At 43.2% G+C, this 18,347-nt stretch overlaps 1 protein-coding gene across 1 annotated transcript; it reads right to left on the bottom strand.

Moving 5' to 3' along the window:
• Positions 1 to 568: 568 nt before the first annotated feature.
• Positions 569 to 15,596, bottom strand: SUN3 (Sad1 and UNC84 domain containing 3). The gene is made up of 12 exons (XM_083470890.1): positions 15,456 to 15,596; positions 14,252 to 14,349; positions 13,175 to 13,265; positions 10,435 to 10,490; positions 8,276 to 8,364; positions 4,858 to 4,886; positions 4,034 to 4,205; positions 3,504 to 3,588; positions 3,063 to 3,178; positions 1,697 to 1,864; positions 1,074 to 1,166; positions 569 to 807 (listed from the first exon to the last, which is right to left on the bottom strand). The coding sequence occupies exons 1-12, from the start codon at positions 15,569 to 15,571 to the stop codon at positions 691 to 693; spliced, it is 1,230 nt and encodes a 409-aa protein (XP_083327016.1). The 5' UTR covers positions 15,572 to 15,596; the 3' UTR covers positions 569 to 690.
• Between the last annotated feature and the right edge of the window lie 2,751 nt (positions 15,597 to 18,347).

Below are 18,347 nucleotides of genomic sequence, written 5' to 3'. Positions count from 1 at the left end.
TTGGGAAAGATGGAGGGCACATGGAGAAGGGGACGACAGAGGATGAGATGGTTGGACAGTGATCTTGAAGCTACCAGCATGTTTGACCAAACTGCGGGAGGCAGTGGAAGACAGGAGTGCCCGGCGTGCTCTGGTCCAGGGGGTCACGAAGTGGCAGACATGACTAAAGGACTAAACAACCATAGGTGCCGACTCCATGGGGCTTGAGGGGGCCCGAGCCCCCTCAAAAATTCGTTTGGGGGGCTCTGCCCCCCAATAATCTCCGACGCCCCTCCAGCAGAGCGCCATCGCCGCCCCTCCCCCAGCCCAAAATGCACAGGGTCGGGCTGCGTGCCTCCTGCCCTCCCTCCCGAGCAAAAGCTCCACCCAATTTCCTTCGGAGCTGATTAATAGGCGCAGCACACTCTCCCCTATTCGCTCACGAGGAGGCGGCGCCACTTTATTTGCATATTCATGAGCTTATTTATTATTCATGAGCTTTCACGGGCCCCCCCAATATTTTTTATAAGTCCACATCCCTGTAAACAACAACAGGAAAGTGACAAATAAAGCAACTTTCCACAAGCTGTTAACTGTTGTTGCATATTTCTTTTATAACTGAAAAAGCAGCACAGCAAATTCTCTTCAGTTCAGCCCTGTGAGGCTTTGGCTTTATTTCTACACCAGCAGCAGGCTCCCTTCGCGGAGCCTCTAGATGTACTGCAGATTTCCATGCACCCTGAAGCGATAAATGCAGGTGTAGTTTGGGTGGCCCCAATTGCTCAGCACTTTCAGCTTCACATAACTCATAGATTCAGACGATTCATTCTGAAAGTAAAGAAAGTAAGCATTTTAATCCTTGCCCTATTGGTGCAGCTGAATGAAATTACCCATCAATTAAGTTTTCCCTGACATAGAATATAAGATAATCATATAGCCAGACTTCCAGAAACAGACTTCTGTTTTTCTGACTTTTACCCACAAGGTATTGGTGATCATAAAGACACACAGATCACATGGGCCATTAATTACCCAACTAGCTAACAACTGCATTAATAGAATTTTGTGGCGATTTCCCATCATATTCAACATACCTTCAGTTGGAATGTTTGGATTAAATCTCCTTCAGTGTCATAAAGAAACTGGCCTAGGAAAGTTCCCTGCTCCTCCTCTTCCTCTTTTAGTCCCTTGAGGGGGGACAGTAAAAAGCATATCATCAGAACTCAAGAAATGTTAGATCAGAAAACAAATGCACAGTTTCCAATGACAGCTATGCTAGCTAGCAGCCCACATATTGGCCACACTTGCTAGGGCTGATGTGATTTGTAAAGCAGCAACATCTGGAGGGCCAAAAGTTCCCCATAACTGGCACAAACCATTTACAGCATGTTTATTCAGAAGTAAGGCCTACCAACGCCCAGGTAAGTAGATCTAGGATTTACTTTTGATACATATGCTTGTGCTGTTAATGGGTTTACAGGAATGTTCAGGATCCCTGAACTGTAGCTGCATGCACATAAGATGTTCAAAGCACTGGGAAATTATTTCAGCTAATTTCTTTAAGTTATCAATACAATTAAAAATACTACTGTTTAAATGTTATAGAGAAATGTTAAAGAGAAAAAAATCCAAGTTGCATGTTATAATAATTTCATAATTTGCTTTGAGAAATACTCATTCCCTAACTCAAATCTGAAAACTGGAATATTACACTTACATAAATGGCAAAGTCTTTGGGAGCACTAGAAATCTCTCCTGTTGGGGAGACCTTCTTAGAAATATGCTCTATTGTAACAGATTTTGGAATAATTTCCTTGGCTAGCCTGACAACAGCTTCACCCTGATTCCCAGGGAAAGACCAGCAGTTTCCAGGGTGGTAATTGGGCTGCAAGAGAGCAGAGAAATTCTGAATGCGTTATGTATTATGTGGCTAAGGTTACAGGTGCTATAATTCAGCCAAAGCAAATGAATTTAAACTGGTCCATGTGGTTACAATTGAAATTACAGGCAATTTACTTCAGGTTACGTTCCAAGGCACTGTGTGTTTAAGTGAAATCATGTATATTTGAAACACCGTTGAAAAAGCCAGCAAACAGTCAAAAGTCAGACATTAAGCATCGCTGCCCCAATGCTGTGGAACACTCCTGCAGCAGAAATTCACTGGGCTTCCTTGCATTTGACCTTTCAAATGTCTCTTGAATACTTTTTTTTTATAGCAGCAGGCCTAGACAGTTCTTTAAATGGTGCTTGAGTCATTCTATATTGCTTCTAAATGGATTTTTATGTTGCTGTACACTACCCCAATGTTCTGCAGTACACGGAACCCCCCATTTACATGCGTTCAATATGTGCATGACTTTAAAAATTAAATATCCAGAGAAAACACCCCACCATTAATTTTCTTTTACCATCAATCTTTTATTTGACTTCATGCTCTGACATTTATCTTATAGCTCCCATTGTCCCTTTTCTTCCCTACTGTCGCACTCATGACTCATTTCTCTGCTTGTCTACAAAATTGCATAGCTCACACTGTACAGTATTCTGTTTTGAACACTAAAAGGCAAGATGAACCCTGAAAAAGTTGTGACTCGAGGCAATTTTCAAATTAATCATTCCTAAATCCCAGAGAATTTAGGAAACGCTCCTTAGGATTTTAAAAGAGCATTGGCCTGCCAGGCATAAGCAGTAACAAAGGTTTTGGACAGAAGATACTGAAAAGGAATAAAATGGTTACATAACTGGAAAAAGTAGTGTAGAAAGTGTTAAGTTGTGGGTGAACATATCAGATGACACCGCAATTCTTCAAATAGCTCTTGTTTATTCACAGGCCAGAACTGAACTGAACTGAACTGAAGGGTTCAGCCAGCCTGCTTATATAGAGCTCCACTAGAACACAACAGTAACCATTTTCTGTAACTATCCAATCACTGAACATCACTTTTGATCCCTTATTTGCATATGTGGACCTGAACTATCTACAGTATCCCCCTGCTGGCCCAGGGTGAGAACTTCAGTACATAACAGAAAGAAAATATCCAAAATAAGAAAACATGAATACTTTCTTGAAAGTTGATTTCTACCTCAAGAATTACATCTGGAGACCTCACAAAAGGAAGCATAACGAAGGACATCCAGAAGTATTTTCCTCCGTCATGGCGGTAGCTTCTAGTAGTTCTGGACTGAACAATGTTGGCACCTAAAATTAAACAGTTGTAGAATAATACTTCTGATATTTCAGGCACACAACAGTAGTGTTGCTTGTCACAGAAGACTATGCAGAGAGTCTAGGCTATGTCCCCAGTCGGTCTGTTAGTAATGCATAATAATAATAATCAGGAAAATGTCAGCAGGCCTTCCCCTCCCAATTTAAGGGCAGAATACTGCAGCATCTTACTGGTGGGAACTGCTTACCAGAACTAACATTGTAATGATCACAGTGATATTGATAGACTCCTATGTTTGAATAACAAAAAATGTCCAAAATACCAAGGGCAAGTTTGTTTAACAACTGTTTCTAATACCTGCTGATTTGAGGGCATAGTCAGGCATTTGGACGTCATCTTCATCCAGCTTTTCCATTAGTTTTTTAAGCATCTTTTCAATACTCTGTCAATGGATAAGAGGTATAATTCATTTATCATTACCACAATAGGAAAACTTTAAAGAAACAATGGGCAACCTGAAGAATAATATTAAATTGTGACTGCAGTTTTTCAGAAATAAAAAAACTATAACTATTCATTGGGGGGCAGGGGCAGGCAGCCTGCACCTTAGAAGGTGCAGATAATAAAGAGTTGTCGTTGGCTTTTTTGTTATTGCGCCTGACTATAGACACTCTTGCCTCCCTCCCTTGGAATGTTGCTTGTTCTTCAGCTTCATGATGGAAGCCAAGAAATCACAAGGCAAAAGGTTGTGCGTATGTGCAATGGAGTGGCATAGTGTTAGCATCCGACTTATGGTACAGTTGTCAGGTAGGTTGGTCGTTCCTGATTAGAGTAAAATAGATACAAAAGTCTGACAGTTGTTTACAAATCACATTACTTCATCTTACCCATCTTGTAATGCCTCTGCTAGTATATCCTTCCAGAACTTTACTGACAGCATGATGGGCAATGTCCTTCATACCAGATCTCACATCATGAAGCCGCAATTGTAACTTATTCACCTGCTCCTTCAGAGGTGCAATTTCAAGTGCTTTTCTTTCCAAGATGTTATTTGCCTTGCTGGGGGGAAATAATGGAGGAAAGTAATACAAAGCACTGTTCCTTTAGTTGTGCATATATGTTCTGGAGTGCATGTGTCTGAGGCTGCTTTGCTGCAGTTCTAAGAATATTGTTACCTGCATTCTTTTATTGCTCTTGCATAAGCAAAGATGCATGTCTGGGACCTAGAAACTAAAGCATTTTAAACTTACTTTGCAGCCTGTGGTCTGTTTCATTGAAAAGGGGCCGAAATGGGGAATCAGCTGCTTCATACAGCTGAATGGAATAAAAAGTTAATATTCCTAGGCTTCATTAATCTGTCTAACAATGGGGCTTAATACTCTGCCACTAGGGCTGTCTATGTGCTAGCCCCATGTTTTTAAAACCGGCACCAGCCATTCTTTCGTTGTTAGCCCCCCCCCCCCATTAAAATATAATTACTATACCCTCTTACCAAGTCCCTTCAGACCTGGGTATGGGGAGTGCAGTTGTCTAAATGGGACACAGCTGTGGGAAGCCTGAGGGCAGCCTCACAATTTGTGGGTGAGCTGTGAGTTTGTTTAGGCCCTGGGTGGGAGCCAGGAGAGAGGGGGAAGGTGTGTCAGATGGACAAGGAAGGAAGGTACAGGCACTTGCCAAATATTTACATAAATTATTTTAAACTTGTTCTTACATTAGGGATCTCAGATCTTGTGTTTCACCCTATATATAAAAAAGGGGGGAAGAAGCAAGTTTAATTAGAAACAAGCTTACATCAAAGAGATCATTCCACAAAGGCAAGAAAGTAAAATAATGGAAATAAGAGTGTCATGCTTCTCATTACACCAATATCCTATGAACATTTGGGTCCCAGCAAATGGTCTTGAAGCAAGTATTGCAGTAGCTTTGTTGAGGTTAAGTGAAGTTAAACAATCCTTTGGAGGGGTAAGCAGCTCTAAGTGGAATATAAGCAAACTAACTCTTATTCTGAGTACAGTAAACATGTTTAAATTGGATTTTTTTAATTAACCCCCCCCCAATTTTTAAATAATTCAGCAACTGATGCCAAAGACAAAACACCCAGTGGCTTTTGGGTAGGGTCAGATCTAAGTAGCCCATGCCAGAAAATCTTGGTGCAGGAAAAAATGCTGGGCCATACTAAACAATATGCTAACTGAATTAATCTAGCTGATCTGGTTTGGCCCTTAGAGCAGTGGTGTGCAGTGAAATTTTTTGTAGGGTCACAGAGGCACCAGCTTGCAAGGGTGATGGGGGGGGGGCAACATCGCACGTGTGCCTGAGCCTTGCACCTCCTTCCCTAAGCTGGCCAGAAGCTTCATGGGCTTTGGGAAGGAGGCGCCAGGCCTCTGACAGGATGCAGAAGGGCTCTTGGACCTTGCTGGAGCATCACGCCTCCCCAGGAGGGCTGTGCTATATCATCCCATACCAGGTTTTACATCAAATTGTGATAATCGTTTTTTTAAAAAAATGTGCTTGCAATTTATCGCATATCGTGTTTTTTGTGGTATTAAAAAATCACAATACTGGAAAAACCAGGAAGCCGATACTTCTTCCTGTGGGTGCTAACTCCACCTCGGTCAGCTCTTCCCTGCCTCCAGCGACTTCTTCCCGCCAGGCTCCTGCTTCAAGGCGCCAGGCTGGGAGTTGGCTTCAGACTTCGGGAGCCCCTTTTACTACCCCTTCCTTTGGCATTTTTTGGCCCTCTTCTGCCACCCCCTCCACCTGCCTGTGTGTCTGCCCCCCTCCCGATGGCGGGGTGGGGGGCGCAGCCACCAGCCGGGCTAAAAGCACGGCGTTTTTTATTAACCCAGCCAACAGTTCTCACTTCGTTTTCTGTAAGCTGCAGCCGCCCCCTTGTTAAAACTGCCCTGCTTGGGGGTGGGATGGTGTCTCCCTGACTCCCCCAGCGATGCTTCCTTCGGAGCGAGGCCGGGGCTGCGCAGAGGCTGCGGGAGCCCCAGGCTGCTTGAGCTCAGTCTCTCTCTCCCTTCCTTGCTCTGTGAATGAGCCCCAATTCGCCTTCCCTGCTTCTCTCTCTCTCTCTCTGTTTTTGGATGTTTCTTCAGAATAAAAGGGGGGAAACACCCAGTGTTTGTTGTGTGTGCCTTTCTTTGGGGAAGAAGCAGCCCACAGGTTTCTTACTAACCCAGCCTACGCTGCCAGCCTCAGGTTAACTCTGCCAGTCTTCAGCTCTCCCCTCCCCTGACGCAAACAGGAGGGAAATACGCTCTTGAGATGCTTGTTGGCTTGCAAGTTGCTTCAGAGTAAAAGAAAAAAACCCCACCCTGCTTTGCATTTGAGCCTCTTCTGGGTGTCCCCCCCCCCACTCCTTATGCTGCCCATTTTCTCCTAGATGGCTACGCCAAGAGCGGACACTTACAAATGCCCTCGGATGGGGTGGAAGGCGCATTAGGCATCCTTCCCAATGTTGAAGGAGCTTGCAAAAAAGTTTATGGCTATTCCAAGAACAAGTGTGCAATCCGAAAGTGTGTTCAGCTCGGCTGGCAATGTTCTTCAAATACAAAGGGCATCTCTATTGCCAGAAAACGCCAAAATGCAAATTTCCCTTGCAAAAAATATAAATTGTGTTTAATAGTTTTTGTTCTGTAAAATTTTATCCATGCTTTCCGGTTTGGCCTGGTTTATAAAAGAAATGCAAATTTTCCTGACAATTAAAATATAAATTTTGTTTATATTTTGTTCTGTTAAAATTTATCCATTCCATTCTTTCTATTTTGGCCTCGTTTAGAAAAGAAAATTAACAAACAATCAAATAACTGGTGTTGTGCGATGTATACATTCAACTAATACTCAATATTTGAGTATCTAAAAGTGTGACACTGAATTTGCTTTTTTCTTGTTTAGTAATGTAATTAACTTTTTAGGGAACCTTTGGTATCTATGCTACTAATTACTTCCACAGCTTTAATTTTAGAGAAAATGTACTATTATTGGTACAGTAGTACTATAACATAACAGTTGTAACAATATGTTAAGTAAAATTTTATCAGTTTTAGAGTTAGACCCATAAGTAATAGCAGTTGCCAGGACCATGTTCACCTCTACATAGCTCCAGTCTTATTTTAGATATCGTGATATATTGAAATATCACAATGTTTAACTGGTTATATATCGTAATGTTGAAAACCAGGTATCGCCCAGCCCTACTCCCTACCTAAGCTGGGCAGAAGCTTCCCGGGCTTTAGGAAGGAGGCACAAGGCTTTAATACTTTAATACTCTAATTTACCAGGAACATTTAGTGGACTAGGCTAGTCCCCCTAGTCCATTGACCGCATGACACTGCCGTGGAGATAGTCCTCATTGCATTCACCCCCCTTACTAAGGTATTTCCTCAAAGTTCAAAATCAGAAGGTTCTGCAGCTGACATATAATCTGCCTTTAGTGCAGGGATCTTTCCAGTACAAACCTGATCACAAAAAAGCTAATGGAAGCCTCACTGAATGCTCACAAAGGTAAGGTGCTCTGAGGATGAGACTCCCTAATATTAGCCAAGCTGGAAATCTTTGGTTTTGCCAAAATTAGGGTCGCCACCTTTTTTACTGGCCCTGCTCTTATGCATTTAAACTGACATAAGCTGGCAAGCTGACCCTGGCATGAAGTCAGAAAAAGCTTGACTGCAGTGCTATTTTTCGAAAGGAAGAGGTGCTGGAGCTCACCATGAACTTTTCCCTTGTTCTCTTAGAACGGCAATGGCACCCACCTGAGAGGTGCCGGAGTTGAGCTCTAGTGAGCTCCGGCTTTAAAAAAAGCCCTGCTTCACTGGCTTAGGTAGGCTAGATGCTTTAGTTGAGATTTCTGCATAGCAGGGGGTTGGACTCGAGAACTTTGGGGTCCCTTCCAACTCTATAGTTTTATGGTTCTATGAAGCAGATGCAGGATTAGAAAAAAGGTGTAATCCTACTCTCAACACAAAAGAGATCATAAGACATTCTATCTGTGAAACCTTCAAGGACAGCATTTGTTCTGGCTGCAAATTGAATTGAGATAATGCATAAACATAATTTGTGCTCTATAATTTCTCAAATTTTACCTAGGGAGATGGTTGTAACAAAGCAAAACAAAAAATCACCTGGATGAGATCACAAATAGAGAAGTCCCTCCATTCTTCTCCCAAAATCTGAAATTTATTTCCATCGAATAGTCCCATGTAGGTAGCACCTATTAATAATAGTAATAAAAACCCTCTTTGTATTAACAAGATTGATTATTCTATTCCTTCTCAGCAGATTAAACATGGCAACAATCTCAGTATGTCATCCTACATGGCTGTGATTTTTTTCTAGAAAAATAGGTGCCAGCACTAACCACGAAGTTGTTACAGTAATTGCCACATTTTTTAACAACAACAAAAAGAGGTGCTGGTACTGCATACCCTGAGTACCTCCTGAAAAAAGCGCTGCTACATGGGTAGGTTAGCCAACCCATAACATGGCTTTATCTGCTTCTTTTATTTCACACATTGTGTTCCCAAGTAACACACTTGGAGCTGGTGCAGGGGTTAAGAATGCAGAAGCCAGGCAAGAACAAAGGCTCTCTCATCAGCACTAGCGGAAACCAGAGTTAAGGTAACTAAACTGAGTACTGGGTCAGGACTGTGGAGAATAGAGTTCAGATCCCTTTGTGTAGCCAGGGAGCCAAGGGGGTTCTTAAGCCAGTTGCTATCTGCACATGCTACTCAGGGTAGCCTTGCACCATAACTCAACTTCTTAACAAAAGTAGACTTTTTCTTTCATAAGAATAAGGCCATCAGGTCACCCAAATTGTTTTCCACCCAATTCACCTTGAGGGAAGGAAATGGCATACACTGGACATCAGGCGGGGCCTCAGGGTGTACCTGACCTACACAGAGCCCTTAAGAAAATCAGAATCCTTGTCTGCCTCCTTCAAACAGGGGTCCCTGAGTAGGAAGGTACCTTGACACTATCAGCAGGTCAGGCAGGGACTGAATCATGCTTGCATACCAGGCAAAAGCCCAGAGTCCTCCAACAGGCAGCAATATCCCTTAGTGTGTGCAATCACCACCGCAGCTTTACACACCTGCACCCTGCTAGAATCTATATGCAGGGCAATCACCTGGGCTCACCTGCCCACCTTCGCTTAAGTGGACAAATGGGCTTCTGGAGAAGCAGCTTCCGGCAGGAAGATGTTCCAGTGGGTTGTGGCTGAGGTTCTCCTCCCACATGGAGTAGCAGATGAAAACTGGTTTACACCCTGTTCCTGTCAGCTCCACCTTGTATGCACGCCACCGAGGTCAAACCTAGGATTAGGGGGCAGCTTCTCTCAATCTGCATTTGCACAGTACTCTGGAAAGGTCAGACAGGGCTCTGATGTCCTCTACCTGCCGCTAGCAGCTTTGCTCATATCTGGCGGTTACAGGAAGGTCACCTCCCATTCTGGCTGGTCTTAGCATTTTTTAATTTTTTAAAAAAATTAGCCTGCCTCTAGAAGATGAGTTAATTCATTCATGTATGTGCCATTCTATGCTGACCAGAAAGACACTTCACAGTAACTCCAACTTTCCATTCCCTGCTCTATAAAACATGTTATTAAATCACATGAGTAATAGCTAGTACATAGAAGGACAGGTAACCACAGTCCTCTGTGTGCCCAACAATTTAAGGTTACTATCCTCAGCATGCTGACAAAACTGCAATCCTAAACACACTTCATAGTGAGTAAGCCCCACTGGGAGTTACTTGCAAACAGACGTGCATAGGCTAGTGAAAGGTAAAGGTGAAGGACCCCAGGATGGTTAAGTCCAGTCAAAGGCGACTAAGCGGTTGTGGTGCTCATCTCGCTTTCAGGCTGAGGGAGCTGGCGTTTGTCCAGACAGCTTTCCAGGTCATGTGGCCAGCAGGACTAAACCATTTCTGGCACAACGGAATACTGTGACGGAACCCAGAGCACATGGAAATGCCATTTACCTTCCCGCCACTGCGATACCTATTTATCTACTTGTACTGGCATGCTTTCGAACTGCTAGGTTGGCAAAAGCTAGGCCAGAGCAACGGGAACTCACTCCATCGTGGGGACTGGAACCACCAACCTTCCGATTGGCAAGCCCAAGAGGCTCAGTGGTTTAGACCACAGTGCCATCCACGTCCAGCATCGGCTAGTACAGTAAGTTCCACTGAATTATGTGAATCTTATGTCCTTGTAAACATGGCTAGCCATAATGTACACCAGTGCATACTCAGTGTATACTTAGCCCCATAGGAAGAAGCGCACCAAAAAACAGTAGGAACAGGGTCACCCAAGACACAACTTTCTGAGCAGAGCTCGCCCTGCAAAACAAAGAGAATTATTCTAGCATTACATTCTAGTCATATAAAACTTTGAACAAACAGCTAAGTTAGCTACTCCAACTTAGACACCCCAGAAAGCCCAGACTGTTGGTTCTATTATGGGCTTGATGCTGTTTACTGCTTTCAGGTATACTGTACAATAATCTGGTTCTAATTTCAATAAGATGGCTCCTCCAGATTTTTTAAGCATTCACTCCGATTTGCTTGAAGAAATCTTACTCATCCTGTCTTTATTGAGCTTTCATTTTGATTTGTTTGCAGGGAGGTTATACAACAATGAATATTCATTCTGATTTTCTGGTGGGGTGTTTTTACATTTCCATTTATCATTTGTTCATTCTACGCTTGTCAATGTATTTCCTCACCACTTTCCTGTTTCTTTTTTAAAAAGTGAACATGTGGAGACAGGAGACAGTGCTTTAACTGTTCAAATCTAAATTTCCTGGTATGCACTTCAATCTCCTGCAAAATAGTGAGAGTTTAGAGGCATCTAGCTTGATAGTGAAATAGAGTTAGTGGATGCAACCTGGAGAAGTTCCCTTTTACTTTTAAAGCTGCCTCAACCCCAATTAAGTGTTAGAAAAGCTCATGGAGAAATTGGCAGAACACATTTCCCCTGTTTTGAATGAATCCTGTTTCTGTACAAAAGCATTCATTGGCCTGCACAAGTGCATATATCTGGAGCAACTCTCCAAACTAGGGGTGGCTGGCACCGCTTTGCGGTGGTTCCAGTCCTACTTGGGTGGTTGTTCCCAGAGGGTGTGACTTGGGGAATGCTTTTCAGCCCCGTGGAACCTTCAATGTAGGGTTCTGCAGGGCTCAATCCTGTCCCCCATGTTGTTTAACTTCTACATGAAACTGCTGGGTGGGGTTATCTGGAGGTTTGGAGTACATTGTCAGCAGTATGCTGATGACACTCAGCTCTGTTTCTCCTTTACATCTGCAGTGGAAGTGCTGGACCAGTGTCTTGCCTCAGTCATGGACTGGATGAGAGCCAACAAAGTGAAGCTCAATCCAGATAAGACAGAGGCACTGTTAGTGGGTGGTTCCCTAGACCAGATGGGTGGGAGACCACTTGCTCTTGATGGGGTTACACTTACTCAGAAGGAGCAGGTTCGTAGCTTGGGGGTCCTCCTGGATCCTCGAGGCTCAGGTGGCCTCAGTGGCCTTCCATTAGCTTCAGCTGGTGGCCCAGCTATGCCCCTATCTGGACAGGGATAGCCTAACTACTGTTGTCTATGTTCTGGTAACCTCAAGGTTAGATTACTGAAATGTGTTATGAGTAGGGCTGCTGGTGCAGAATTCAGTGGTCAGGTTGCTCACCAGAGCAAGATGGTTTGAGCATCTTACACCGATCCTGGTCCAACTGCACTGGCTACCAATTAGTTTCTGGGCCAATTCAAAGTGCTGGTTTTGACCTATAAAGCCTTAAACGGCTCAGGACCACAATACCTCAAGGACCGCCTGTTTCCATAGGAACCTACCCGAACCCTGAAATCATCTTCTGAGGCTCTTCTTCATGTGCCTCCTCCTCCAGAGGTCCGGAGGGTGGCAACACGAGAACAGGCCTTCTCTGCAGTGGCTCCCCATTTGTGGAATGCTCTCCCCAGGGAAGTTCACTTGGTGCCTTCATTGTACACCTTGAGGTGCCTGGCAAAAACGTTTCTTTTTAACCAGGCCTTTGGTTGATCTGATTGACATCCGATGCTCTTTTAAATTGTGGTTCTTTTTTGGTGTGTGTCTGGGGGGGTGTTATTGGGTTGTTGTTTTTATTTTGATTATATATACTGTGGTTTTTATGTTGCTCTTTTCTGTGAACTGCCATGAGATCTCCTTATATAGGGTAGTATATAAATTCAATAAATAAGAATAAGCATGCATCATTGTTCGTTCCTGTGGATATCTGTGCAGGTGGAGGACTCAAACTGAGGAAGCAGGTATTGCTTACTCCTTTGTACTGGTACATCAGTGCAGTACAATGTAGCACCAATATTAATACCTTGCAAAGTACAAAAATGGCACAGCGGCATGGTGCCAACACATGGCAAAATACTTTGCATGCCTCAGAAGGGATTCCACTTGTTACAAAGAACGTGATTTTTCCTTCCAATGCAACAGAAGCCGTAGGGGCCCTAATCTGGATCACGACTGTGGAAAAGGGTTGAAGCCTCTCCTGCTCCTGAAACCCTCCTGATCCTGATAAGCATCTCCAGTAATGTAATGTAGTAATGAAAGGGGTGGGGGAACCACATGGTTAACAACACATCAAATTTGACTGTAGGCTGTACCATAATTTGTTACTCCAGTTATTATGTTATGTTACACCTCACAATGTGGGTCCCTAAATGTTCCTGGGTGGTCCGCACAATAAGGGATGTGTATTCTTCACTGGGCGATCTCCAGTCATCTCAGGCAGCGGGCGGGAGCAGAGGCAGCCCAGGTGTGAAGGAAGTGGAGTTAGATTACTAGTGGGTCTTGAAAGGATGAGTAGGTTTACTTGTGGGTCTTGCTTAAAAACATGGGAAAGTACTGTGTTACAGTGCAATTCTAACCATTAGAAATAAGTCGTATTTCAGTGGGGCTTACTCCTGGGAAAATGGGGTTAGGATTGCAGCCTTTTTTCAGTTTGTCATTCAGAAAACATTCCCGCCCCTCATATTTACCTTGATAAAGTGATGCAGACTCTTTTCACTAAGCAAAATGGAGTTATTAGGCTCAGCCCTATCAAATTACAGATGAGTCTAGTGAAACTTTCTGGAAAATACACACAAGAGGACAATTAAACAATGCAACACATCGTTAGAATGACTTTACAAAGCTCATGCTATGCAATTGCTGTATTGGTCATATTTATCCAGCAGATGCAGTTAATTTGTTAAGACCATACTTGCTGGCAGTTTTCCAGGAAAATGGGGAGGGGGTATATTGAATCAATAGGAATTGAATGTGCTTAACTTTCAGGAGATCACACCTTATATTACAGACATACTAATGAAAATTACTGGAAAATACTTTACAATTTGTTTTTTATAAATTGAAAAGATATAGCAAAGCTAACCTATAACCGGAGCCAAGCATGAGAAATGTAATTTTCCCACAGCTGAAGAATCTCTTATTTCTGTGAAATTCTAATTGTATTTATTGTCCTTATCCAACACAGATCCATTCTTCAGTATGTAACCTCAATGCAATTATTTCAAAAGAAATGTTCTCCATTTTCAATCATGCCATTATATTGACAAGCTGTTTGAACTAATGTTTATTAGCCTCATTAATCAAGATTTGAAAAACAAAACAAAACCCAAGATTAAACTCTTTAGACACCAGAAAAAATATGAAAGTTTATGTCAACCAACTCCCCCACAGAAATGCTGCAAACCCACAGCATTATCAAAATAGGCAGTAAATTTGGATAAAACAAGAAAATATGCAATTGTAGTGGCCCAATATGACTTTAGAACAGAGTCACAAAATGAGCTCTTGAGCTTCCAAAAATATTATTTCGAAATAGAAGGATAGGAGCAAAAAGGAACAATGTTTCAAGGGACAAACTACTTTAATTTAGTCAACCTGACCATTTTGAATCATTTTTTTCTTACTATGCTTTGGTATTTTTTGTTTGTTACATAGGACTGAAGGATGTGAAATAGTGAAGGAAATCTTGTCAACATGTTGGTACACAAACCATAAAAAATGCAAAAGCCCCCTTATAAGTGAGTAATAACTACAACTGAACTTACTCTTGGGTGGGCATGGACACTGAACATTTTTCCCCTTATGAGAGAAGAGAGGGTGGCTGTTGGTGCAGCTGCAAGGTGATTTTTTCCCTTGGGACAAACTACAAAATGAAAACAGGGTTAGAGCTCAAGAAGCCCCTTTGGGTCTATCTTTGTCACCAAACTCTGAGTATAAATTGCACACTGTATTAATTGATACTGTTTTTAACATTAGTGACCATGTGATGATTTTAGCTTATGAATTTTATTGTTTAATGTTTTTATTTGTACATTGGGGTACTTTTATAGCTTTGTTTAGAGTACCTAATGTTTTAATAATACAAATGTTTTAAGTCTTTTTTTACCAATTCAGTATATTTTCTTTTAATTGTCAAATAATTCTGTGTACATTGCGGCAGCCTTTGGCTATGTGCAATAAAACTGACTGAGACTAGAGCTCAAGAAATGACCAGGTGGATTTGACCAAAAGTCTTGTGTTCCGATGCTTCTGGAAGAACCTAAGCAGGGCATGAAGGTGATGTTCATCCTCAGCATCTGCTGTTCAGAAATATACTGCTTCTATACACACAGATTAATTTAGCTGCTATGGCTGGTACATCCCTGAAAGGCTAAGCTTATTTCGTTCTTTTTAAAATCCATTTAATCTACAGGTCACAATTTTTGTCTGTCCTGAACCTGAATGAGCTTCACTGAATGAGCCCAGCTTCTAAATTATGAGGCGGTTCTGTTTTATTGGACTAATTTTACCTGTCTTTACCTATGTATTGCTTTTGATATTTCTACATTGTTTCATGGCATCTTGGATGCTAACACAGACATTATAAGAAATATAAATAAATAATTAGAAAGGAAAACAAGTTTTTTATCCACTATCTATAGCAGGGTGGTGCAACCTCTCAGGCACAAGAACATGAAAGCCACACACTGAATTAAATTTCCACATTGTAAATTAAAGTGTTTGTGTTATAGTTAATGTTATTTAAAATATTTAATTAAATATATATAAGTAAATACATGTAATAGATTTAATATCCTTAAATAACATGACATACAAAGTAATGTCTGTGCCATGCAGTCCCCAGCCCCAAGCTACTACAGCTGGACAGCTATTTGGGAAGAATAAAGAGAGAACATTTCACCACATCTGTCATGTTGTATGTTTCTTGAATACTGAAATAAATTAGTTAATATTCAAAATCATGCATACCTCTCCAAAAGCTGCTGGGTGTCAGAGTCTGAGGTGTCATTGTTACAGCCATTGTTTGCTTCATTAGAGTCTTCTGTTGAATAGATACTCCCTGAGCTCTTTGGGATTCTGTACATATTTTTATGCGCTTACTCCTTGATGCTAAAATAATATGAATAAGGAAATATATAAAAGGGAACTAAAAAGAATTGCAGCGTAAAGGTAAAGGGACCCCTGACCGTTAAGTCTAGTCGTGGACGACTCTGGGGTTGCGGTGCTCTTCTCGCTTTACTGGCCGAGGGAGCCAGCGTACAGCTTCCGGGTCATGTGGCCAGCATGACCAAGCCGCTTCTGGCGAACCACAGCAGCCCACGGAAACACCGTCATGGGGATTTGAACCGCTGATCTTCTGATTGGCAAGCCCTAGGCTTTGTGGTTTAGACCACAGCGCCACCCGCGTCCCTAATTGCAGCGTATACTGACCTAAAATAGCTAACAATGTGCCATTTTAAATGTGGGTGAAATGTTCATAACTGTATATATAAACCACATGTCTGAAACACCACAGAAAAGGTCCTGAATAAATTGACCTCAAATATATCTCTGCAACGTCAAAGTGGAAAACCTCCCCATTGTCTCTTTCCTCACAAATCCTGTCCTCACAAATCCTGTCTTAAGGGCACATTCAAGATATAAACAAGGTGTGAGCCTGTGACCTAGGTTCTAGGGCTTGTCAATCAGAAGGTCAGCAGTTCAAATCCCCGCAACGGGGTGAGCTCCTGTTGCTCGGTCTCTGCTCCTGCCAACCTAGCAGTTCGAAAGCACGTCAAGTGCAAGTAGATAAATAGGTACCGCTCCAGGCGGGAAGGTAAACGGCACTGCTCTGGTTCACCAGAAGCGGCTTAGACATGCTGGCCACATGACCCAGAAAAACTGTCGGCGGACAAATGCCGGCTCCCTCGGCCTATAAAGCGAGATGAGCGCCACAACCCCAGAGTCGTCCGTGACTGGACCTAACGGTCAGGGGTACCTTTACCTTTACTTTAATAACAAAAGAGTGGCCAAACCCCAGATAATGCAATCAGGTAACTTGCCAGACAGGAGATAAACAACACACTCAGGATTCTGTTTTAGACCACCCCTTCTGTGATGTATGTATGATGTTTCTGGGGGTGGTCTAGAGTTTGAAGGTGGGCAATTTAAAAAGTCCATATAAGGGCTTGCACACTTGTGCCCCCCCCCTGTGTGTGGGGGAAGCACCCTGTTGCAACAACTTTAATAAAGATCAGGCTTACTAGCTGCCTTACTTCTCAATATTCTCTGGTTGGCCTCTGTTATTTTCTCCTACCAATAGGGAACCTATAAAGAGGTCTCTATATGGGCTCTTGGGTACCCCAAGGGAAAAGGAGATTCATTCAGCGTGAATGAAAAACATGTCAAACACGTCATTATTTAGGCATTATCTTTGAAACTGCTATGGTCATGATGATGCCCGAGTCCCTTCTAATTTCTGGGGTAGCCAGGCCAGCTTCTTGGGGCCTGAGCATGGTCGTTAGTATAGCAAAGGAAGGGGCTTTGTGCTGGAGAGCAAATGGGTGGGTTCCTCTCCCTCACTTGGCAGGTGAGGAGAAGGACAAGAGGCAGAGTGGGGTGTGAGAGAGCTGGGCTGGCAGGCAGAAGTTGGGGGCCAGAGCCATGCCTTATTTTGGCTTCAACCCAAGGCTGTGATTATGGGAAGGAGCAAGACCTTCTGAGGTGTTAATGCTTTGAACCCATTGTAGGCTCAGGTTGTATATACAGTGGTCCCTCGGCTTATGAACTTAATCCGTTCCGGAAGTCCGTTCTTAAACCAAGGCGTGCTTTCCCATAGCAGCGGGGGGCCCAATTTACACTCAGCAGGAAGTGAAACATGTTCTGCTTCCAATGCAAAGTTCACAAACCAAAACACCTACTTCAGGGTTTGTGGCGTTCTTAATCCAAGTTGTTCCTAAACTAAGCTGTTCTTAAACCAAGGTCCCGCTTATGTGTAAATAAACCTTATCTCTTGTGTGGTAGTTTTTGTAGTCAAATCTACCCCTGCATATCTATGCTAGTTAGTAAATGGAGGGGTGAAGGACCAGAGAGCCGTCCATTGCTATAGAAGGCACTGCTAGGTCACCCCCCTCACTGTCAGGGAGGGAGAGAAAGGGGCTAGGGCAACCAATATTATGACTATTATTGGAGGGGCACTTTCTACTTGAAATTAGACTCGCAAAAAGCATTTCTTCACCTTAAGCCAGACCTAAAATTACAACAAAAGTATAATTTCCTGAAACAAGTAATCAAAGAAAAGTAAATTTAAAGGAATCCTGTTGAAGTTTTACATATCCAAACTCCTTGAAAGGATTTGTACAGAACCAAGAAGAGGGGACGCAAAAAGCCTCAAAGAGACCAATAGATATATTGAAGGAAAGCAGGCTTGGTCTTGGTTTGATCTTATGGAAAGGCAGCTGTCCCGCCGCCCAGCCCCGCGCTCGGGCCCAAGAGGCGGCAGAGGCCAGGGCAGCACAGGGCTTTGTCGCTCCTATTTCATAGCGCCAACCAAGCTGTCTTGGGGCGAGAGCTTCTCGTGGGGACAAGATTCAGATCAAGCCTCTCGGCAGCGTGTATCTGGGGACACACACGAGTGCGCGCGTGTGAATCCAGGCACACCCTCGGGGTAACGCGTTCCTTTTCCGAGAAGCCACCTCAGCGGCCAAGGGAGCTGAGGGGATTGCCATCTGCCTCAGGGCTGGAACTTCTCTGGCGAGTCCTCCAGGGCTGCTTCGCCCTTTCGTAACCCGCTTTGAGGCTCACCTCGCCGGCTGAGGAAGCCCCCTGCCGCTGGGGTGGCCCTCCGTGGGGCGCAGTGGGGCGCCGGCGAGACCCCCTCGC

This window comes from Podarcis liolepis, assembly GCF_965112155.1.
Source record: "Podarcis liolepis genome assembly, chromosome: 13".
In the NCBI taxonomy this organism is placed as follows: domain Eukaryota; kingdom Metazoa; phylum Chordata; class Lepidosauria; order Squamata; family Lacertidae; genus Podarcis; species Podarcis liolepis.
The sequence above is the reverse complement of the archived record's forward strand: the minus strand, read 5'-3'. Positions and strand labels throughout refer to the sequence as shown.

Bases quoted from the DNA above. Each gene is read 5' to 3' on its own strand.
- SUN3 (XM_083470890.1), bottom strand. From the start codon at position 15,571: ATGTACAGAATCCCAAAGAGCTCAGGGAGTATCTATTCAACAGAAGAC. The intron at 4,887-8,275 runs GTGATTTTTTGT...TTTTATATATAG, and splicing joins CTATTTGTGATCTCATCCAG to GGTGAAACACAAGATCTGAG. The intron at 3,179-3,503 runs GTATTAGAAACA...GTTTAATTTTAG, and splicing joins CTATGCCCTCAAATCAGCAG to GTGCCAACATTGTTCAGTCC.